This window comes from Podarcis liolepis (genome assembly GCF_965112155.1).
Source record: "Podarcis liolepis genome assembly, chromosome: 1".
In the NCBI taxonomy this organism is placed as follows: Eukaryota; Metazoa; Chordata; class Lepidosauria; order Squamata; family Lacertidae; genus Podarcis; species Podarcis liolepis.
This window is the reverse complement of record NC_139554.1, coordinates 120,058,421-120,082,361: the sequence shown is the minus strand read 5'-3', so window position 1 is coordinate 120,082,361 and position 23,941 is coordinate 120,058,421. Positions and strand designations below refer to the sequence as shown.

General features: G+C 42.6%; 1 protein-coding gene and 1 long non-coding RNA gene across 2 annotated transcripts in view; one reads left to right on the top strand and one right to left on the bottom strand.

The window, feature by feature from the left end:
• Nucleotides 1-64: 64 nt before the first annotated feature.
• Nucleotides 65-23,838, top strand: LOC310691148. The gene is made up of 4 exons (XR_014518358.1): nucleotides 65-331; nucleotides 14,078-14,164; nucleotides 19,712-19,826; nucleotides 23,519-23,838. It is a non-coding gene; the product is annotated as an uncharacterized lncRNA (long non-coding RNA).
• PMS1 (PMS1 homolog 1, mismatch repair system component) overlaps nucleotides 4,664-23,941 on the bottom strand; it is a 51,252-nt gene continuing 31,974 nt past the window's right edge. The window contains exons 6-13 of the mRNA XM_083468276.1: nucleotides 23,185-23,301; nucleotides 21,574-21,696; nucleotides 20,035-20,178; nucleotides 18,938-19,806; nucleotides 16,640-17,098; nucleotides 14,647-14,777; nucleotides 7,107-7,258; nucleotides 4,664-5,323 (exon numbers count right to left, since the gene is read on the bottom strand). Of these exons, the coding sequence (XP_083324402.1) occupies nucleotides 5,165-5,323; nucleotides 7,107-7,258; nucleotides 14,647-14,777; nucleotides 16,640-17,098; nucleotides 18,938-19,806; nucleotides 20,035-20,178; nucleotides 21,574-21,696; nucleotides 23,185-23,301 (2,154 nt within the window). The 3' untranslated portion in view covers nucleotides 4,664-5,164. The remainder of the gene's footprint in view (nucleotides 5,324-7,106; nucleotides 7,259-14,646; nucleotides 14,778-16,639; nucleotides 17,099-18,937; nucleotides 19,807-20,034; nucleotides 20,179-21,573; nucleotides 21,697-23,184; nucleotides 23,302-23,941) is intronic.

Genomic DNA, 23,941 nt, shown 5'->3' with positions numbered 1-23,941 from the left:
AACATTTATCCCGTGAAAATAGGGATACCCTATTTCATCATCACCATCATCATCTTAATAACAATAATTTGTTAAAATAATTTTTATTTAATTTTACAAATATAAAGTTATAACAATCCAAATGCATTTCCATATCTAGAGGTTACTCTGAATCTCTGGACTCCTCCCCCCCCCCTTCATGGGTCCTATTGTCAACATTTTCAACGGCATATTATTGCATAATCCGTATTTGACCATATTGTCCATGGTAACATCATTTTATTATTTATACCCCATCCGTTTGACTGGGTTGCCCCAGCCATTCTGGGCGGCTTCCAACATACATAAGGAAGTAGGCTTTTGGGGTGTAAATATAGGTGTCGGGCAGGAATTTTGCCTAAATGTCTGGGAAACTTGGATGGATGGATGGAAAAAACGGCAGAAAGCGCTCCAAAAGCTTAAAATCACTATTTTGGGGTTAGTTATCCCCCAAAAAGCTCAACAATTTTGGGTTTATTTCTAAAACTTTGGCGGCTTTCTAAAAGAAAGCTCGACAATCTTGGCGGTTTCCTTAAAAAAGCTCAACAACTTTGCATGTGGTGTCACGGATTTTACTTTTGAAATATGGGAACCCTAAAAAACATAATAAAACATTAAACGTTTTTTAAAAACTTCCCTATATGGGGCTGCCTTCTACAGGTTGTATAGTTACTTATCTCCTTGGCTCCAGGTTGCATAACTCCATACCAACATTTCTTCAATGAAACTAGGGACGTCCTATTCCGTAATCATCATCTTTATATCCCACCCATCTGACGAGGTTGCCCCAGCCACTCCGGGTGGCTTCCAAAATAAATAAAAACATAATAAAACATTAAACTTCCCTATACAGGGCTGCCTTCAGGTGTTTTCTAAAGACTGTATAGTTACTTATCTCCCTGACTCTGGGGTCACATAACTCCATACCCTCCAACATTTCTCCAATGAAAATAGGGGCATCTTAAGGAAAGCGGGATATTCTGGGTTCAAATCAGAGACCGGACGGATTTCTGTAAATCTGGGACAGTCCCTGGAAAATAGGACACTTGGGGGTCTCCGTGACCTCGTATGTTTGCAGAATTTAGCCAGAGGGAAGCCCCACCAGCTTTGCTGGCGCTTTGAGGGAGGACAAAAAATTGCCCCCACCCCAAATCCTTATTTTCACAATATTTCCTTTTGGTACAGTTGCTTTTTTTAATGGATCTTGTCAACAGGCTCATTGAAACTTCACATTATTACAAAAACAGAAGTAGTAGTAGTTGTTTTGCACTCATCTAGAAGGAAAACTCTCATCCTAAACCTTCACTGCTTTGCAGCTCTACTCATACATTAGAAGGCTTTGGAAATAAACCCCCAAGGGAAAATCCAGACCTGCTGCCTTGCAGGACATATCTTTAGGCAGGAAGAACCAGCTGCACAAATGTAGAGCATGCAACTTTTAATCTCAGGGTTGTGGGTTCAAGCCCCACGTTGGGCAGAAGATTCATTCATTGCAGGGAGTTGGACTTGATGATCCTCATGGTCGCTTCCAAGTCTACAATTCCACAATTCTATGAAATATAAGACAGGGCCATCTGGCTTCCAGTAGTATGTGTGAAAAGGATCTAGGAGTCTTAGTAGACAAGCTTAATATGAGTCAACAGCAGGCTTCCTCAACCTCAGCCCTCCAGATGTTTTTGGCCTACAACTCCCATGATCCCTAGCTAGCAGGACCAGTGGTCAGGGATGATGGGAATTGTAGTCTCAAAACATCTGGAGGGCCAAGGTAGAGGAAGCCTGGTCAACAGTGTGATACAGCAGCAAAAAAAAAAGCTAATGCTATTCTAGGCTGCATCAACAGAAGTATAGTGTCAAGATCAAGGGAAGTCATAGTACCGCTCTGTTCCGCCTTGGTAAAACCACACCTGTCGCAGTGTCCAGTTCTGCACACCGCAGTTTAAGGATATTGATAAGCTGGAACATACGCAGAGGAGAGCAACCAAGAAAATCAAGGGTCTTGGAACCAAGCTTCATAGAGAAACAATTGAGGGAGTTGGGAATGTTTAGCTTGCTCTAGAGGCTAGGACCCGAACCAGTGGATTCAAGTTACAAGGAAGGAAATTCTGACTGAACATCAGGATGAACTTTCTGACAGTAAGAGCTGCTCAACAGTGAAACAGATTCCCATGACAGGCAGTGGACTCTCCTTCCTTGGAGGTTTCTAAGCAGAGGTTGGATGGCTGTCATGGATGCTTTAGTTGACTGTTATGTACTGAGTTGAATAGGATCCAAAAGGCAGCAGTCTGATTGGTCCTAGAACAACAGGATCCAAAATGCAGCAGTCTGATTGGTCCTAGAACAATAGGATTCAGAATGCAGCAGTCTGATTGGTCCTAGAACAATGCAGCAGTATGATTGGTCTGTAAGAGCCACCCAATCCAGCTCCACATGGAAGTGAATCCACAACCTGATTGGCCTACAGGAGAATTCCGGAATTAGCCAATCACGTGCAGCCCATTGTGTAAATAATGTATATAAAGCAGACATTCTGGGGAAACTTCCATTCCTCCTCACCACTATGAGCTGAATAAAGAGCATGAAATCCACTCTCGACTCCGAGTATATTTCATTGACATTCCTACATGACCCACAAGGTCCCTTACAACTCTAGAATGCTATGATCCCTTCAAGACAGGTGCATTTAAATTTGTGCAGCCCATATGAGGAACTCAAATTGCAACATGAATGTGGTTGTAATAATAAAAAAAAGTAAACGTCTCTTAGGGAAAAGGCCCCCCACTGAACACAGGCTGCAAAAACAGGCACAGAATTGCACTGCCAAACAGCAAATGAAGAATTTTTGATTGAGTTTCATCTATCACACATACCCATCAGAGTCCAACCAGGAGAAAACCTCAGTGTAGCTAAACATGTGATAACCGCAGCCATTATCACATGCACAGACGACAGCTTCATTAATAGTTCAAGGGGGTTAAAGGCATGCAGAAAAGAAACAGCCAAGGCACATTGAGTAGATATCCCCATCTCTCTGGTGTATACAGCAACGTGCAAACGTGGCTTGAAATGCAGGAGATGACCGAGCTGTTTTGTAAAGACTTAGATTTTTAGTTAGGATGTTCTACACATTCCACATCACAGATCCAAGATACTTCTAATAAACCAATGTCCCCTAACGCATGTGAACCACTACCATGTTCACAATCATGTGGTTAAAGACTAGCAGAACAGACTTCTTTTTTTAAGCTCAGTTGGTATGTGGTGCCAATAATGCTTAAGGTTGCAGGTTTGATGCCCGTATGGGACAGCTGCATATTCCTTCATTGCAAGGGGTTGGACTAGATGATCCTCAGGGTCCCTTCCAACTCTACAATTCTATGATTCTAACAAACACCCAAGGATAGAGAACTGCAGATCCTCTACTCAAGCAAGCCTAGCCTGTGGCAATAACAAAAAAAAACTATCTTTCAAATGTGGCCCAGAATGTCATATCCAGATTCTGAAGTTATGGAAAAGGCAGTGAAATCTGATTATGTTTGGTGTGTCTCATGCAGACCTAGATTACTGCGGAACTGATTAGCGACATAAAAATCTTTTGCAACATAACGACTGCAATGACTACTTTGCCATTGTTCACAAATCAGCTTCATTTGATTGCTAATGTGCATTTCTCAGATGGCTGTATTTTTTTCTTTTTAAAAAAGGCTGCATTTTCTTAAAAACAGCCACATGCTGCAGTGTTAGTTCACTACTCTAATTTGAAATATTAAAACTGGATCTTGTGAACCTTATGCTGAGTGCAACAGTCCACAGATTAATTTTTAATTTTTCAAAGTGCTACACCAGTGAAGACTCACCAAGAACTCAGCTAGATAAAATAAAAAAATTCCTTCCAGTAGCACCTTAAAGACCAACTAAGTTAGTTCTTGGTATGAGCTTTCGTGTGCATGCACACTTCTTCAGCTAGATAAAGATATATGTGTTGTATATGCATTAGGTAAAAAGGTAAAGGACCCCTGGACAGTTAAGTCCAGTCAAAGACGACTACGGGGTTGAGCTTCAGGCCAAGGAAGCTGGCGTTTGTCCACAGACAGCTTTCCGGGTCATGTAGCCAGCATGACTAAACCGCTTCTGGCGCAACGGAACACTGTTGATGGAAACCAGAGCGCGTGTAAACGCCATTTACCTTCTGGCCGCAGTGCTGCCTGTTTATCTACTTGCACTGGCATGCTTTTGAACTGCTAGGTTGGCAGGAGCTTGGGCAGAGCATCAGGAGCTCACCCCGTCATGGGGATTCAAACCGCCGACCTTCTGATCAGCAAGTCCAAGAGGCTCAGTGGTTTAGACCACAGAACCACCTGTGTCCTGTATATTCATTACAACACTGTGACAACAGATGGCACTGTGGAGTTTCATTTTTGCCAAGCGGGTTTCTCATGCAAAGTTTACAATGCGTTTAACTGAAACACTTCTTTGATGTGTCTAGATCCAACCCAGGTTTCATGTTTGAATATACATCTGAATATTATCTGTAGAGCTCCTAATTCAGCAAAACAATCCCCAAGCAGAAGCAGATTCTGCATATGCTTCAGTGGCTTTGAGTAATAGCCATCTCATAAATTTTGAGAAATTAGAATATGAAATAACACAAGAGAAATACAAATTTTTATTTGGATGTATCCACATATTGTTCACTTGTAGAAAATGCATCTGTAAATACTTGTAGAGCCATACACTTCAACCCTGAGTATCCATTTAGTTTAGTGGAGACAAATCAGCATTAAACATTATATTCCATTTTCTTCTTGCTGTGAGCAGTCTTCTTTTGTACTTTTTTATTATGAACTACAAACTTGTCCAGTAGAAAAATAATGTAATTTGGAAATCAATTTCCATCAGCTGATCTTACACTTTCAGAATGTGGTCTGTCCTTCAGTATATTTTCTGAGAAACAATGAATTATTCGAAAACACATTTCAATACCATTAATTCAATGCTCATGTTCATTTTAAAAAATAGCACTCTTCCACTTCATAGAGATCAAAACACAAGACAGTTACAAATAATTTCTTAATAAATTATGCAAAAAAAGGAGTTTTGTTTGTAATCGTGTGAAATGTGACTGCAGGACGAGGTTTTTCCTTGCTAGTTACTCTGGAATATTTGTTAAATAATGAAGAAATGGACGACCATGAACACAGCCTTTATGTTGATTTCCAAGATGTGTCTCCATTTTGTGGATGGTGTCTTGTACATCTTCCTTGGATATATATAAAGGTAGCTGCCGACACAGTCTTACTGCTTCTCCCTATGGGAACAAAAATGTTTACATTTAGACATTAACCTGAGGCTACAATAAAATCCAATAAATTATATAGGGTGCAAACTTCTCCATTGAACATTTTTTACTACTATACTTTTTCATAGAAAATCATATTCCAATCTTCTTTGGCCAAGCAACTGAATTAGGTATCTTTGGTTTTTTCCAAATCTAATCTATGAAAGAAGAAATTTTGCAAACAAAATGTGGGGCAGCTCCCAAGCAACAGTTAACCATCATAAGAAGGGCTTAAGGAGTGGCTCATTCTTAACCACATTCTTTTTTCCCCCTTTTTGCTGCGGAAATAAGATCAGGCTGTTATTCAGAAACAAGCTCAGTGAGGCTTACTTTAGAACAAATTTGCCCTGCAGTCCAGTTTCCCAAATCCCAATGTGTAAGTAGGTTACTCTTCTGTGTGGAAAAGATCCTGCCATAAATTGAAGTACAGATTCGGATAGGTGACCTACAGATATACTGCAGCTAAATTATTCTACTCAGAAGTTGCCATTGAAGGAAAGAGGAAGGAATGGAATTTGATACATGGGCTGGCTCAAATTAAGAAAGGGACCTTTCTTCACTCTCCTCCCTTCCTTTAGCTCATATATTCCACATTCTGGGGACTCAAATGGCTCAGGGCAGTGGCTCCAAAACTTTCTCCTCCACAGAACCTTTGAAAATTGCTGAGTGTCTCGATGGACCACTCAAAGATTTTTCTGCTTGCAATGCTCTATTTTAGAGGCCGTGTGATTTCTAACTATATTTTTGTTGCTTCATTTCTTATGTGTTGCATTTTACTGTTTCAATTCCACAGGATTCAAACTGTAAAACAATAAAATGCAATATATAAGAAATAAAAATGGCCATTAAAAACACAGTTTTAAAATCTATATGGGTATCTGATGGGCCATCTTCCATCTTCCACCACAAATCCAGACATTTTGCAGACCACAGTTTGGGCACTCCTGGCTTAGCAACTACATGAATAGCTTTTTAGAAGTTGATACCAGATGGGTTTTCCCAGTAGTGATGTATGGAAGTGAGAGCTGGACCACAAAGAAGGCTGATCGCCGAAGAATTGATGCTTTTGAATTATGGTGCTGGAGAAGACTCTTGAGAGTCCCATGGACTGCAAGAAGATCAAACCTATCCATTCTTAAGGAAATCAGCCCTGAGTTCTCACTGGAAGGACAGATCCTGAAGCTGAGACTCCAATACTTTAGCCACCTCATGAGAAGATAAGACTCCCAGGAAAAGACCCTGATGTTGGGAAAGATGGAGGACACAAGGAGAAGGGGATGACAGAGGACGAGATGGTTGGACAGTGTTCTCAAAGCTACCAGCATGAGTTTGACCAAACTGCAGGAGGCAGTGGAAGACAGGAGTGCCTGGCGTGCTCTGGTCCATGGGGTCACGAAGAGTCGGACACGACTAAACAACAACCACCAGATGGGTGGTGGAGGAAAGCGATCTGGACTGGGGCACAGGAGTAGAGCTTTAAACACTCTGACCACTTGTGCGTTCCAGATCAGGAAACCCAAATCTGCTACCTGCATTGGAAGAAGGGCACCCATTTGTGCCAATGGAACCTTTTATTGTAATGCAAATAACAGTCATCCAGGCCTGATCTGTATTGTGATTGCGTCTGGTATTAATTTCTCCTTTTAGGTAGCAATGCTTTATATTTAAGCATCAAGCTGTATCTTTTGATAGGACAGTGGCATTAAAAGCAGCATGCTAAAGAAGAGCTTGCAAACCATAAAGCAATACTTACCTCCAGGTAGTTCATGACTTTAAGAGGTCGACACTCATGAACTTCTTTTGCATTGCAATCTACCACAGCACTCAGAATTTCTTTCAGATCAGGTATCCCATAGTACGGCAGACAGTTTGCCATTCCTTCTATTTCCAGCTGATTTCCCATAGCTGAAACACCAAATAGTAAACAAATGAATAAACTGAACACAATGATACCTGGAGTTACCAAGTGTGTTTTAAATACTGTTTTGATTTACACAACAAAATATTCACATTGAAAATTGTTGTTGCAATCCTAGACACGCTGGGGGCTAAGCTCATCGGGACTTACTTTTGAGTAAACACACATAAACATGCATACAACACAAACTGTGCTGTAAAGTTGCAATTATAGATCCCCAGAGCTACGCATTTTTAATTTTCTTAAAATGAAGAACACAACTTAAAATATTTCATTATTAGTTACTTGCACGGTGAGTGTGCTTCAGTTTATTCAAGTTCAACTTTGGAAAGCATTGGCTAAATGCTTATTTAAATTTTTGTTAGTATTTCAATGTTTGAAACAAAGCTTTAATTCTATACAGTGGTACCTCGGGTTAAGTACTTAATTCGTTCTCAAGGTCCATTCTTAACCTGAAACTGTTCTTAACCTGAAGCACCACTTTAGCTAATGGGGGCCTCCTGCTGCTGCTGTGCTGCTCCTGAAGCAAAGTTCTTAACCTGAGGTAATATTTCTGGGTTAGCGGAGTCTATAACCTGAAGTGTATGTAACCTGAGGTACCACTGTGTGTGTGTGTGTGTGTGTGTGTGTGTGTGTATGAGAGAGAAAAATGATGTTAGAATAATTTCATATGGTCTAACCTAGCTCTTTTCTGTAGAATGCTTGATGCCTATTTTGAAAATTCCCCCCTCCTGACATTTGGTCTCTAAAGTCTAATCTGCTAACAACATGGATTTGGTTTTTGCTTTATTTGCCAACCTCTCTAATAAAAGAGCCATAGGTTCTCAAGGTAACATAAATCCCATTATGTTCAAAATGGTCCCAATTATCATTTTTTAAAAAAACCTAACACATCTACCATATAAGCCTAAAGTCTGCCAAATCCCAACCACACCTTCAACATTTAACAGCTTGTACAGTTCTGCAGTCTAAAATGTGTAAAATACATGAATACATTTTATCTAAAAACTTCCCTAATTCTCAAAATGCTCAAGTACTGAACTTTATAACCTTCCAGATCCTGTGCTAAGTTCAGATCACAATTAAACCTTCAATCTCTTAATGCCAGTCCTTTTACAAGTGTGTGTGTAGATAGATAGATAGATAGATAGATAGATAGATAGATAAGAATCACATAGGGTAGAGCAAAAATATAGTTTTCATAATGGAGAGAATAAAGCTGTTGGGATCCCCACAATTATTTATACTAAGGCTGATACAATCAATAACATATCTGGGATGAACAGGGAGGTAGCAACCAGGCAACAGAATGACAAGCTTGACCCAATGTACACAACTGCAAAGCAGGAAAATCTATACAGTGGTACCTCAGGTTACATATGCTTCAGGTTACAGACTCCGCTAACCCAGAAACAGTACCTCAGGTTAAGAACTTTGCTTCAGGATGAAAACAGAAATTGCGCGGCGGCAGCACGGTACAGTGGGAGGCCCCATAAGCTAAAGTGGTGCTTCAGGTTAAGAACAGTTTCAGGTTAAGAACGGACCTCCAGAACGAATTAAGTTCTTAACCCGAGGTACCACTGCATTGGGATGCGGGTGGTGCTGTGGGTAAAACCTCAGTGCCTACGACTTGCTGATCGCAAGGTCGGCGGTTCGAATCCCCACGGCGGGGTGAGCTCCCGTCGTTCGGTCCCAGCTCCTGCCCACCTAGCAGTTCGAAAGCACCCCTAAGTGCAAGTAGATAAATAGGTACGGCTTTATAGCGGGAAGGTAAACGGCGTTTCCGTGTGCGGCGCTGGTCCTGGCTCGCCAGATGCCGCTTAGTCACGCTGGCAAACATGACCCGGAAGTGTCTCCGGACAGCGCTGGCGCCCGGCCTCTTGAGCGAGATGAGCGCACAACCCTAGAGTCGGACACGACTGGCCCGTACGGGCAGGGGTACCTTTACCGTTTTTACCACTGTACTAATTTATCCAGCCAAGAGCTAAAAAGAGTTCTGCAGATTGGGGAAATGGTAGGTGTGGGGAGGAGAATCCCCTCCCCTTCACCAGCACTACCTGGCTACATATTGTACCTTATAGCTCAAATGGGTAGAGCATGAGACTCTTAATCCAAGGGACATGGGTTCGAGCCTCACATTGGGAGAAAGATTCCTGCATTGTGGGGGGTTGGACTAGATGTGGCCCCTTCCAACTACAATTTTATGATTCTCTTATTTGGAGCAAAAGGTACAATGATCCCCCAAGTCTAGACATCTAAGCCTGAGGTTACAGTTTTGTTTTTCTCAAGTGCTGGCAGGGGAGCAAAGTACCGTATTTTTCGCTCCATAAGACGCACCGTTTCCCTCCTAAAAAGGGAAAATGTGTCTGCGTTTTATGGAGCAAATGTAGGGGGGATGTAGGCAGGAAAAGCCCCCAAGAGCCGCACACAAGCTTCGCGCGGCTCTTGCGGACTTTTCCCTAGGAGGGAGAAGGGACTGGCATGGCCAGTCAGTCCCTTCTCCCTCCTTGTAGAAAAGCCCGCAGGAGCCGCACGCTCCTTAAAGGGTGTGCAGCTCCTGTGGGCTTTTGCGGGAGGTGGGGGAATTGCCATAGCCGCCACCAACCTCTCTGGCTAGAGAGGTTGCGCTGCTAAAGAGGAAGCCAAGACAGAGAGCGGGATGGATCGCACTCTCTGTCTTGGCTTCTTTCGCCGAGTGCAGCCCCTCCGGCTGGGAGAGGCTGCGCGCGGCTATGGCAGAAGCCAAGACAGCCAGCAGGATGGATCCCACTCGCTGTCTTGGCTTCTTTGCTCCTTGGCGCAGCCTGTCCGCTGCTCTTTGGGACTGGGGGGGGGGGGATAATATTTTTTCCCCTCTAAAAACTAGGTGCGCCTTATGGAGCAAAAAATACGGTAGTCTGGATCAGTGTGTACGTAGTAAACCCTGAATTATATCTCATCCTCCGATCAGCACTTCTGAGAGGGTAGCAGTCAGGAGACACCCCTGTCCACTGACTTCCACCATGGGAAAGTCTCCAGCTACAGATGAGTGAAGTGGAGGCAACCCTACTTGTGCTGGATTACCCCAAAAAGAGTATTATGGGAGTCGGGGAAATTATGGGAGTTGGGTGACCCACTGATCTGTCTGGAGCTGGCACAGCAAAAAACAAACAAGAAAGAACCGCCTTTCCACCTTACAGCTTCCTGATCAGGAGGAAGGATTCTACAATTATTGAAGCTGTAATCCTATACCTACTTATCTGGCAGTAAGACAAACTGAACTTAATAGGTTTTGCTTTTGAGCAGGCACTGTTCTTTTTTATTATTGTTATATAGCATTTAACAAAACTCCATATAGGTAAAGGACCCCTGACCATTAGGTCCAGTCGTGGCCGACTCTGGGGTTGCAGCGCACATCTCGCTTTATTGGCCGAGGGAGCCGGCATACAGCTTCTGAGTCATGTGACCAGCATGACTAAGCCGCTTCTGGCGAACCAGAGCAGCGCATGCAAATGCCGTTTACCTTCCCGCTGGAGCGGTACCTATTTATCTACTTGCACTTTGGAGCGCTTTTGAACTGCTAGGTTGGCAGGAGCAGAGACCGAGCAATGGGAGCTCACCCCATCACAGGGAATCGAACCGCCGACCTTCTGATCGGCAAGTCCTAGGCTCTGTGGTTTAATCCACAGTGCCACCCGCCTCCCTAAAACTGCATATACATTAACATAATTTCCCCCCTTGGAGTGAGACAAGCGCCAGTAGATAAATTGTGCTCTATACCATATTCTGTTTTTCTGGGTATTAATCTTGGCACCCAAAAACAGGTTCCGCTCCCCAGAAGTACAAGAGAGTATTGATCAGAAACTATAAACTTTGATGCAGGGATAGACATTTGGGAAGTCAAGCTAAAGAGTTTTAAATCAAACACAAACTGTGTTTCTACAGCAATACATGTAGTTGGGATTACAGAATATGCTAATTGGAGACTTATTTATAAACTGAATTTAAAATCAGCCTGCATTCACCAGACTTGTGGATGGTTAGGAAAGGAAAACACTCTTCTTGGAGGGAATTGGTTTTTCATCAAGACACTGTTCCAAGGTTCTATCTTTCCCCCACCCTTTTTCTTTTTAAAGACCTATCCTTTGAGATGCCCATATGTTACGGCAGATCTGTCAGCAGTCCTCTACATACAAGGCTGAAATGGTAACACATGAAGCTATAGCGTTTCTCAAAACTCAGAGCAAATCTTTGTTTGGACCTAGCGAATTACCAGCTTGGCATCATATTGCAATTAAAGCTCACTTCCCCACAATACTGACCGAAACATCTTATTTGTACTTTAGCTGTTAAAACAATGAGTGGCTGTTAAAACATGAGTGGCTAATCTGAGGCACAAGCAGAAGGTCTTCAGCATGCCTGGTGTAAGAGCAGGACAGCCCAAAGGCTTGGCTGTGACAATGTCCGGCCTGCACTCTGGACAATGCTACTCTTTCACCAGTTTAGCAGTCTAGGCAAAACCATACTAAGATGAGAGGAACTGAATATTATTGTACAGCAGTGAGGGTAAGAGCGGTTCAATAGTGGAACGGACTGTCATGGAAGGTGGTGGTCTCTCCTTCATTGGAGATTTTTAAGCAGAGGTTTGATGGCCATCTGTCCTGGATGCTCTAGTTGAGATACCTGAATAGCAGGAGGTTGGGTTAGATCAGGCATGGCCAAACTTGGCCCTCCAGCTGTTTTGGGACTACAACTCCCATCATCCCTAGCTAACAGGAACCAGTGGTCAGGGATGGTGCAAATTGTAGTCCCAAAACAGCTGGAGGGCCAAGTTTAGCCATGCCGGGGTTAGATGAACCTTGGGGTACCTTCGAACTCTACAATTCTATGAGTGGTACAATCCATTTCTTGACTTTGTGAGGTAAGAAATACCTGTATACCTGAAGGAGTGTCTCCACGCCCATCATTCAACCCAGACACTGAGGTCCAGCTCTGAGGACCTCCTGACGGTTCCCTCACTGTGAGAAGTGAACTTAGTGGGAACCAGGCAGAGGGCATTCTTGACAGGGGCACCCTCCCTGTGGAATGCCCTCCCATCAGATATCAAGGTGATTAAAAACAAACTACACAAATTTTAGAAGACACCTGAAGACAGCCCTGTATCAAGAAGTTTTTAATGTTTCATGTTTTATTATGTGTTGAAAGCTACCCAAGGTGTCTGGGGCAACCCAGCCAGATGGGTGGGATATAAATAATAGAATTATTATTATAGTATTATTATTAAGAAAAAAGCTTGAAATGTGTAAACAAACAGAAATTACTTTTATTCACAAGCAAGGAAGTTTTTACACAGGAAACTAATCACACATGGCCTATGTGGGCCTTACTTATTAGAGACTAGCAAAATATGTCAACACATTTGTACCATTGGGAACGTAACATTATATTCTCTGAACATCTAAATGAGAGCATGAATTATGTGCTAAGCTCGGGTGTGCCACATGTCTCCTTCATACTGCATGACACCTTCTTTTCTCCCTATTCTCTAATCCGCAGGATTACAGAGATGAATTTAAAAAGGAGGCCAGCAAAATTTCATGGAAAATGAGGGTTGTAGTCAATGCTAGCCCTTTTCAGAGTAGAACCACTGGAATTAATGGTTCTAAATTAGTCACGCATTAATTTCAATGGGTCTACTCTGAGTAGGAATAGTATAGAATACAACCCTGAGAAATTAAATGATTTTGAGTGAATGAAGATGAGCAGGGCAAGGATTGCTGGTCAGTCACCCAAGAGACCTGCTGGTTTATTTCTTCAAGTCCTTGCAAACATTTGAAGACTCTGCTTAGAATCATAGAATCATAGAGTTGGAATAGACCACAAGGGCCATTGAGTCCAACCCCCTGCCCCCTGCTTCATGCTATGCATACCTCTGTGAACAGTGGAAATAATCCAATCAATATTAAGTACTGCATCTATAGGAGTATAGCATCTAGATCAAGGGAAGTAATAGTGCCACTGTATTCTGCTCTGGTCAGACCTCACCTGGAGTACTGTGTCCAGTTCTGGGCACCACAGTTCAAGAAGGACACTGACAAACTGGAACGTGTCCAGAGGAGGGCAACCAAAATGGTCAAAGGCCTGGAAACGATGCCTTATGAGGAACGGCTAAGGGAGCTGGGCATGTTTAGCCCGGAGAAGAGGAGGTTAAGGGGTGATATGATAGCCATGTTCAAATATATAAAAGGATGTCACATAGAGGAGGGAGAAAGCTTGTTTTCTGCTGCTCCAGAGAAGCGGACACGGAGCAATGGATCCAAACTACAAGAAAGAAGATTCCACCTAAACATTAGGAAGAACTTCCTGACAGTAAGAGCTGTTTGACAGTGGAATTTGCTGCCAAGGAGTGTGGTGGAGTCTCCTACTTTGGAGGTCTTTAAGCAGAGGCTTGACAACCATATGTCAGGAGTGCTCTGATGGTGTTTCCTGCTTGGCAGGGGGTTGGACTCGATGGCCCTTGTGGTCTATTCCAACTCTATGATTCTATGATTCTACTTAAATATTAAGTACATTTTAATATTTTAATTTTTCAATATTTCAATGTTGTATTTTAATCTTGTTTTTAAGTTGTATTCATTCAACTTGTTTTTATTATTGGTTGTTAGCCGCCCTGAGCCCAGCCTTGGCTGGGGAGGGTGGGGTATAAATAAAAATTATTATTATTATTATTATTATTATTATTATTATTATTATTATTATTATTAAAATCAGTGCTTTTTCTCAGCCAGAGCATAGTTCCAGTACCTCTCTAATGGGTGTCATTGCAGGCCAGCGCTCCCCCTGCTCGCTTCTTGTCTTTATGTACTTCAGAGAAGCCCAAAATGAGCATTTCAAGTCAAAATGGAAGCTGGCTGGTATCTGAGTTTACACTATTTTTTTAAAATCTATGATTTGAATTAGCTACGAGCTGCTTGCGAGCTGTGATTGGTCAAGCTATGAGGCGGCACCAATTCGTATGTCCTTTTCAAGAGAGAGAGTCCATTCTTCCTCTTTAAAACTGGGCTCAGGGCAGAACATTTGTGGTATGAAACGTTACAGGATTTTCACAGGAAGCAACAGGACATGCACTGATTGCAAACGAAGGACTACGACAAGGCCAAAACATCTGCGGGTACAACTGGTTGCATATTACATTATAAGCAAAAAATCATAATGAATGCTCAGTAAAAGGGAAGTCTGGAGGGGCCCATAGTGGATAATAGGGGCTGTTGTTTTCTAGACACAAATGTGGTAATGAAACACAAGTATTGTTATATACAGTACTATGAAAAAGAGGCAAGCAAGTAATGAGAACTACAGGAGCTGAATTAAATCAAAATATGAAGCCACACCATACCTGGTATTATCTTTATCTTAAATCCGTTTGCTGTAAGTCTTGTATCCGACAAGTAGGATGACCCATCAAATCTTATGCTTTCCTTGGGCTTATTGCAAAGAACTTCTTTATAACGCGAGTCACTAAAAAGACTGAAAATCAATCATTAATCACTTTTATGAGACAGAATCAAATTTTAATAGTGTCCCACAATCAAAGCACACACCAATGAAATTTTAGAACTGCTTTACAGTGGTACCTTGGGTTAAGTACTTAATTCGTTCCAGAGGTCCATTCTTAACCTGAAACTGTTCTTAACCTGAAGCACCACTTTAGCTAATGGGGCCTCCTGCTGCTGCCACGCCGCCGGAGCACGATTTCTGTTCTCATCCTGAAGCAAAGTTCTTAACCCAAGGTACTATTTCTGGGTTAGCGGAGTCTGTAACCTGAAACGTATGTAACCTGAGGTACCACTGTATTTCTGAGGATCCCAGCTCAGACAGCAACTACAAAAACATATACACTGTTAGAATACATCTTCCCAGCTATCCATTGTCCTGTGTTACCCCACGAGGAGAGAGCCACAGTAGCTGCTGTCCATTTTAAATCATTGCAGTTGCAATCTTAATTCTTCTAGTTAAGTGATGTAGGGAAAACCATCGAGACACTTTTATTTTTGCCAACTGAAGCACATGTGGGGCTTTCCCATTGGGATCACAGCTGAGGAGAGAAGGACGAAACCTCCCTTCCCCGCATGCGGAAATCCTACTAGAAATCACCCCCGTAATATTAAAGATATTTAAATGCCGTCACATATAGTTGGGCCGAAGAGCAAAGGCCCACAGGAACAAAGGAAGTAACTGCACAGTTCTTTTCTCTCTGGCATCCAGTGTTTCCTGCTCTTTCCCCTCTCAACTTAAGGCAAGAACAGACAATCCCAGAGAAAGTGTATCTGAAGAAGTGTGCATGCACACGAAAGCTCATACCAAGAACTAACTTAGTTGGTCTTTAAGGTGCTACTGGAAGGAATTATTTTTTTTTTTTACTATGGCAGACCAACACGGCTACCTACCTGTAAGAGAAAGCAAGGAAAGCAAAGGTTTCCTTGTTCCCTCTACTCAGTCAAAACATTATGGCGACCAGGCAACAGCAAGCCTTTCCTTGGAGAAAGCACAGCACAGCTAAAAGGTGATTCACAAAATGGTGGCCATATTGATGATGTCATATTTCATACCCCCACCACTGATATTTACTAAGACTGCCATATTTTGTTTGTATAGGTAGTAGGCTTTCAAAAAATCACCAGGGCGCTTTTGGCATTCAAGGGTAAATAAAATCTGGTCTAACTCTTGGACTACATGTGTCTTGTACTGGTTGTCTGAACCAGTAGTCTCTGTAGGTATCTATACATATCTTATACTTATCAAATCTCCTTAACTGAATATGTTTGATACTGGAATATAATTATACCTCAATGCATACGACAATCATAGGGCCAATTCAGCTGTAATGTCAAGCTTTAATGTCCAGTACCCTGCCGCCTGTTATTTTCTGGCTTCAACATTGATTCCTATTGTGTCTGAAACACAGGACCATGGTTTGCTGTCAATTTACCAACCAGGGTCAAGCCATGGACTAAGGACCCTGATGAGGGAAACGGTATTAAACAACGGTTTCCTATTTCAGACATAACGGGGAAGAGACCAGGCTGGCAGTGTAGAAGCTGGTGAGCAGGCCTGAGGCGCATTTTGAGTTTAATAAAACCACGGTTTGGGAAGCTTGGAATGTAATGTCCAAAACAGGCCACAGGCACATTTAGAACAAGCAAAATGAAGCTGGAGATCTTAGGATCTCTGTTAGATTGTAACTATATAAGCTGGGTCTATACTGGATTTGGGAGAGAATGCAGGAAGGTGGAATCACTTTTATTACACTGTTGTAAAATATAAAATAAAATGAATCATTTGCTTGTGGCCCTTTATATGATCTGCTTTTGAAATGGCTTTCGCCTTACCTATCAGTTAATATAATCGGGTTGTCCAGTTTCTGTATAGGAAGTTTATGGTTTGCAAGCAGTTTTTTAAACAGAAGGGCTTCTTCTACTCTGTATGGATTCAACATCATTATCTTTTTCTCAGAGGCAATTATCCACGCATCAGGAAAATTCGGAAGACGAATCAAGCAAGGATCATCCTTAACAGTCTCTTTCTGATTAAGCACATGAAGTTTATGTCTGAATGAATCCATAGAGAAGGGCACTTGAACAATTTTTATTCCTTTGCAACTATTTGGTTTCTCCTCCATTTGAGAATGAAAAAGTTTATCAAGTTTCTGTTGATTAATTAGACAGTCTTTAAGTTTGGACTTATGTTTTCTCTCTCTCTCCCTTGTTGATCTTTGTATACTCTGATCCGCAGCTTTTCTGCTCTGCTTGTTGTATCGCTCCAAGTCTCTTTTAGCCTTTTCTTCAAATCTTAACAAAGAGGGGAAGAAGGGGGAAGAGAAGGAACATATGAAAAACTAGCAATGTTTCAGTCAGAGTCATTATATATCCACCTATAAAATATGTTTTCTCTCAAAATTAATTGTTGGAAGAAAAATAAATGTCATTCTCCCACGCTATTTTATCATCTTAGTTAATATCTTGTCTCTTACAAGTACAGTGGTGCCTCGCAAGACGAAATTAATTCGTTCCGCAAGTTTTTTCTTCTTGCGAGTTTTTCGTCTTGCGATGCACGGTTTCCCATAGGAATGCATTGAAAATCAATTAATGCGTTCCTAGGGAAACCGACTTCAGACCAGGTCCGGGGACAGTCTGTCCCCGACCTCTTCTGAAGGCTGGGGGGGGGGCAAGGGCTTTTCTTCCCACCCCCAGCATTTTAAAAAACCCCGGGACAGCGGAGGGCTTCTCCGCTGTCCGGGGCGATCTTAAAATGCTGGCGGGCGGCATTTTAAAATCGCCCCGGGACAGCGGAGGACTTCTCCGCTGTCGGGGCGATTTAAAAGCCCCTGGGAAGGCAGGCAGGGGGGACAAAGACTTTTGCCCCCCGCCAGCCTTCAGAAGAGGTCCTGGACCTCTTCTGAAGGCTGGCGGGGGCGAAAGTCTTTGCTCCCCCCGCCTGCCTTCAAAAGCTGTCCGGCCAAGGCTTCGCGGACCTCTCCGCCAGCAGCGGCAGCGCTGCCGCTGCTGTCGGAGACTTGCCGGCATGCCGAAGCCTGCGCGCGTTGACATCAGCGCGCCCAGGCTTCGCGGACCTCTCCGCCAGCAGCGGCAGCGCTGCCGCTGCTGGCGGAGACTTGCCGGCATGCCAAAGCCTGCGCGCAGCGCGCCCAGGCTTCGCGGACCTCTCCGCCAGCAGCGGCAGCGCTGCTGGCGGAGACTTGCCGGCATGCCGAAGCCTGCGCACGCTGACATCAGCGCGCCCAGGCTTCGCGGACCTCTCCGCCAGCAGCGGCAGCGCTGCCGCTGCTGGCGGAGACTTGCCGGCATGCCGAAGCCTGCGCGCGCTGACATCAGCGCGCCCAGGCTTCGCGGATCTCTCCTGCCTTCAAAAGCCGTCCGGGATAGCGGGAAGCCCTTCCCTGCTATCCCGGACCGCTTTTAAAATGCTGGCGCTGGGGAGCAAAGCCTTTCGGCCCCCGCCAGCCTTCCTGGACCTCTTCTGAAGGCCGGAGGGGGGGGGAAAGGCTTTGCTCCCCACCGCTAGCATTTAAAAGAGGTCCCCGGAGATTTCCCTATGGGCTTTCGTCTTGCGAAGCAAGCCCATAGGGAAATTCGTTTTGCGAAGCGCCTCCAAAACGGAAAACCCTTTCGTCTAGCGGGTTTTCCGTCTTGCGAGGCGTTCGTCTTGCGGGGTACCACTGTACCCCAATGTTCAGCAGCCAGTTCTGTTTGTAGTAGTGCTTATCAACACATTACTTTACTGATTTTATGTTTGTATTGTTTACCGCTACTAACCCGGAAAGTATTAACGCCAAATGCAAAATATGATATACAAACTATATGCACTGTATACAAGATTATGGGAATTTATGAGCTGTACAGGCATTAAGCTGTTTCATACAGATTTGTGAGTACATTTAATGGAAAACTGAGGGACGGAGGCAGCAACACCTAAGTTTATAAATCAGCAAGCAGTAGATAATTAGAATTAAATTATCTATACAAGATGTTACACTTATCAAGCCAAAAGCATTTTCCATTCTGGTTTTGAAATCAATATGGATAAAACTTGTTTCTGAACATGAGTCACACACAGGATGGAAACTACTGTCCAGTTTTAGTCAGCAGATGTGAAGTTTGTAAACTTACTTCTTTTTCTCTTCTTCATTCAGTGTTTCCCACATTTCTTCCAATTTCAGCATTAGTTCTTCCATGCTCACTTTGGTATTTTCAGCTAACAATCGTGGGCGATAGTCTTGAGTAAAAAAGTCAAATGCTGACATGGCTTTCTTTATTATCCGATTTTTTATTATGTCATAGGCTGTAATCTGTCCCAGTTTATCATTTACCACGTTTGTTTTTTTCAGACTTTGAATGCTACTTCCCTCTTGAAATGTTTGTCGGCCATCATCATTTCTTCTCTCTTGAGGCCTTGCACGTTCCATTTCAGGAACCAAAATCTGAACAGGCTCAATGTTCTCTCCTCTGGTATTCTTAAATGCATTCCCCAAACTCCATTTATCAGCAGTTACTTCAGAAAAGTCTTTCATGGTTGTGGTTCTCTCTACTGCTTCCTGGAAATGGTCATTTCTCAAATCATCATCAAGGTCATTTTTAGAATTTGTGTCTGTTAAAGTATTGCCATCTAGGTTAAATATCACCTTAGACTTATTCTGTTGGTGCTCACACAAAAATCTATCAGACACAGCTGTCTCGCAGCCAGATAGTTCATTTTTGGTAGAAAATCCTACAGCTGAATTATTATACAACATTTGATTCTCCAAACAAACCTCTGTGGGTTTTTCCGTTCCACTATTTTGTGCACTACTCAATGAAATCAATTGAGTGTGTGCATGTGAATCGATGTTCCTGGGTTCAGCTTCATTTACAGACACATTCATTTGTTCTGCTTCATTAACAAAGATGTCTCCTGACGAATCAGTTTCACAAGAAGCAGTCCCAGGTAGAGGTCCATAGAGTGAGGTCAAGACATTTTCAACAGCAAGACAGACAGACTCCTAAAGAAGAAAAATGGTAAGTACATTATTGTGATAAATAACTTATGCTAGCTAGCTACAGCATAATTAAGTCAATTGAAAACGGATTCTGCTCAGCTTATTTTTAAACTTAAAGTTTTGCATAGAAGCATTATTATTTTTTAAAAAATCTAAACACATTTTTAACTGTAATTGTAGCAAAACAACATTATTAGACTGCTCATTTATATATAAATGGACACGCTGTACCTTATTATGCAGAAACACTTGAGATTTATCTGGTGTTAAATTGACATCCACAGCAGATGGAGGAACAGCAATGTTGATAAAGAAAACAGGGTGTGAACGATTAGAATCCTTGTGTGACTTCAGGTTATAGTATTGTTGAACCAGCTAAAACCAAAAAGAATAGCATTTAAAATGTACTTTCCAATTAGAAATGAATGCAATACAAAACTTTAATATGATATATACTTATCTTCTATGTGTGCAAGTAGCAACATTTTATGTGCATGCAGAGCATGAATTTTTCTATAACATCTTGTGGGGAGTCCCCCATTAATAGGAAGGAATTAGCTTTCAAAGAGTTGTGATTTTTTTGTAAAAAACCTTGTTACCAGAAATGTTGAAATGTTATTACCAGAAATACTGAAATGTAGGTATTGACCTACAATTTTTCATTAAGCATTGTAAATGGATGTGAGAGTCAATAAAATTGGCTCATTACTATTCTACACTTACAAGAGTTAACTAATTCACTAATTAATTGTCCATCAGTAGTCTCTTGGGCTTGTCGATCAGAAGGTCAACAGTTCGAATCCCTGCAACAGGGTGAGCTCCCGTTGCTCTGAACCCAGCTCCTGCCAACCTAGCAGGTTCAAAAGCTCGCCAGTGCAAGTAGATAAATAAGTACTGGTGCGGCGGGAAGGTAAATGGTGTTTCCGTGCACTCTGGTTTCCGTCATGGTGTTCTGTTGCACCAGAAGCGGTTTAATCCTGCTGGCCACATGACCTAGAAAGCTGTCTGTGGACAAACGCCAGCTCCCTTGGCCTGAAAGTGAGATGAGCGCCACAACCCCATAGTTGCCTTTGACTGGACTTAACCGTCCAGGGGTCTCTTACCGTTATCTTATTAAGAAAGATTGCATCTCTCTCAATTTTATGATATATAAAAGGCAAAAATTCATGGCCAGGATCCAAAGAGCCATGCAACTAATTACACAAACTAGGACGTGGTGGTGCTGTGGTTTAAACTACTGAGCCTTGGGCCTGCCAATGAGAAGGTCGGCAGTTCAAATCCCCGCGATGAGGTGAGCTCCCATTGCTCAGTCGCAGCTCCTCCCAACCTAGCAGTTTGAAAGCACGTCAAAGTGCAAGTAGATAAACAGGTACCGCTCCGGCAGGAAGGTAAACGGCGTTTCCGTGCACTGCCCTGGTTTCGCCAGAAGCGGCTTAGTCATGCTGGCCACATGTCCCAGAAAAACTGTCTGTGGACAAATGTCGGCTCCCACAGCCAATAAAAAGAGATGAGCGCCGCAACCCCAAAGTCGTTCACGACTAGACTTAACTGCCAGGGGTCCTTTACATTTAGAGTGGGATTTGGCATTGCCATCTCTAGCTCATACTAACCAACTCTGAAAGTGAATGGAATTTCAAATGATGTGGCCTGCTTGACAAAATTAAAAACCCTGCTGGCGCAACCTAGCCACTGCGTGCAGCTAATGCAGCTCTTTGGAACCTGGCAAATATTTTATAATCTGCTGGGACAAGGAGCTGAGAAAAACCATACCTTTAGAATTTCCTTCTGATGCACTGGTCGATTGTTTACAAAGATGAAGCTCCTTTCTGCACTTGAATGACTTGTCAAACAACCATCTGAACTGGGCTTTGGAAGAAAGCCGCTGAGAAACACCTAGAATTGCAATTAAACTGGCCATTAAAAACCACTGTTTCCCATGACAATCGGTTCACAAAAACTAGAAGGTTCGGATCAGAAAGAAGAAATGACTCCAGATTTTCATGGCATTTAGAAGTCTCCTGCTTCACTTTCCTTGAAATTAAATCAAGGCAGATGACGATGAATGAGATCAAGAGTTAGTGTGAGGCTGTCGACAGAGCACTAAATTTGGATGTTGAAAAGCCAAGTTCAAATCTCATCCAGGTTTGAAGGTCACCGGGTAACCCTAGATGTCATTCATAACCTCACCAGGTGGTTCTCACTCCCCTGGTCAGCACTTACCAGACATTGAAGTTAACCATGAATTCATCTCCAACTGAGATTTAATTCTGAACTAAGGTAGATTTCTGGAGTTAAGCCTGAATTTGAAAAGCTGCTGGAGGCTCGAAGCCCCCACAGCAGATCTTCTTGTCCTAAGGGCCTTCTACAGAAATGTTCTTTTGCCCCCCCCCCCCCAGCAATTTTTCCACTGCTCTGCCTAATGGGATGTTTTGAAGAACAGCCCTGCTAAGATAATTCAGGAAATAATCAAGTTCTTCTCAACTGAGGGAGGGAGGGACTCGGATAATTTCCAAGCTAATCCAAGGCAGGTGAGAGAGATCTCACCCACCTCCACTAATGTTAAAAAGAAGCAATGAAGAAACCTTAAAAGATACAGAGCAAACCAACCGCAAGCCAATCAGAATCACAAAAGCACTGCATGTGCAGCACTTAAGTATTTTTACATCCTTTTTATAGGAACAATATCTTTACCTCATTCCTAATTACAGTTACCTGGAAGGTAGCCATATTGATTTCATGTGACTGTACAGTGGCACCTTGGTTTTCGAATGTAATCCGTTCCGGAAGTCCATTCGAGTTCTGAAACGTTCGAAAACCGAAAACTCAATAGCCGACAGCTAGGCCTCAGGATCTTGCACTCAGCGGAAATCGCGTGGCATGTTCGACTTCTGAGGCGCGTTCAAAAACCGAAGCATTTACTTCCAGGTTTACAGCGTTCGAAAACCGAAATGTTTGTCAACGGAGACGTTCGAAAACCGAGGTACCCCTGTACTGTCATGGAAATCTAGTTAGGATTATAGCCTAAGAAGTGCGAACTTTGTTCCCCTTTAATGTGATGCTAGAAATTCACTGTGTGAACCAGTGACAAACAGGTAGACTCCAAAGCCATTCCTATGATATACCCATTGATGGTCCAAGCATAAAAAGTTCTTTAGATATCAACTACACCTTACTGAGAAAAGAAATTAAAAAATTAAGTGTGTTTTTTGTTGCTGAAACAAAACATATGCAGATGGAAAGGAATGGAATTTAGCACAACAGCAACCCAAAATATAAGCACGGTGCTCGATTTTATATCCTTATTTAAAAAGTGAAGAACTCATGCTGGTTGAACTGATTAAATAACAGGTGGGGGAAACATATAGATAATTAGAAACTTACCTCAGGATCTTCACTATGGTGTTGAAAAGGTACCATGCCGCTCATAACGGCAGTTCCCACTACTGCCATGAAAGCCATTTTGTGATCGGACACCCTGGTCTTCTGCCACATAACTGTCTGAAACAATATAGCATAGACTTCGTGTCAAAATTTTGACATTAGGTTTAGATTTATTCAACAGGGACATGACATGACCACAGATATTTGTGCGCAACACTACACTTGAAACAGTGCATTTAACATTCTGTTCCTAGACACCAATGTGAACCCATTATTTTCTTATGATATAGTATCTAATACGGAACACTTTCTTTCTTCTTTTGTACACAATGAGCTATGCTGAAGCAACTGGACTGTCTATCCGAGTGCAGGGGGCATGACTGGCTGAGCTGCCTGTCTTCCAGATTGAGGATTTGGGCTTTATTTTTAACCACTGTGAAATATGAAAATGCAGGATTCTACCACTGATATCTGCTTCTTCACTCACAAAGCCCAACAACGCAATTAACAAACTTAAGGGAAGTTGCAAAACAGGTTAATAAATAGGCTCACTGGTGCAGATGGGATACATGTATGTATGTAGAAAGTTATTGGTTATCTTTATAAAACCTTTCCCAAAAAATATAAAATAACTAAAGCAGCAATTAGCGAAGACGCAGGAGCATTAGAATCCATTCTTCCTTTAAGTGTTCATTATAATCCTAGGGAAGCGGGTGGTGCTGTGGTCTAAACCACTGAGCCTCTTGGGCTTGCCGAC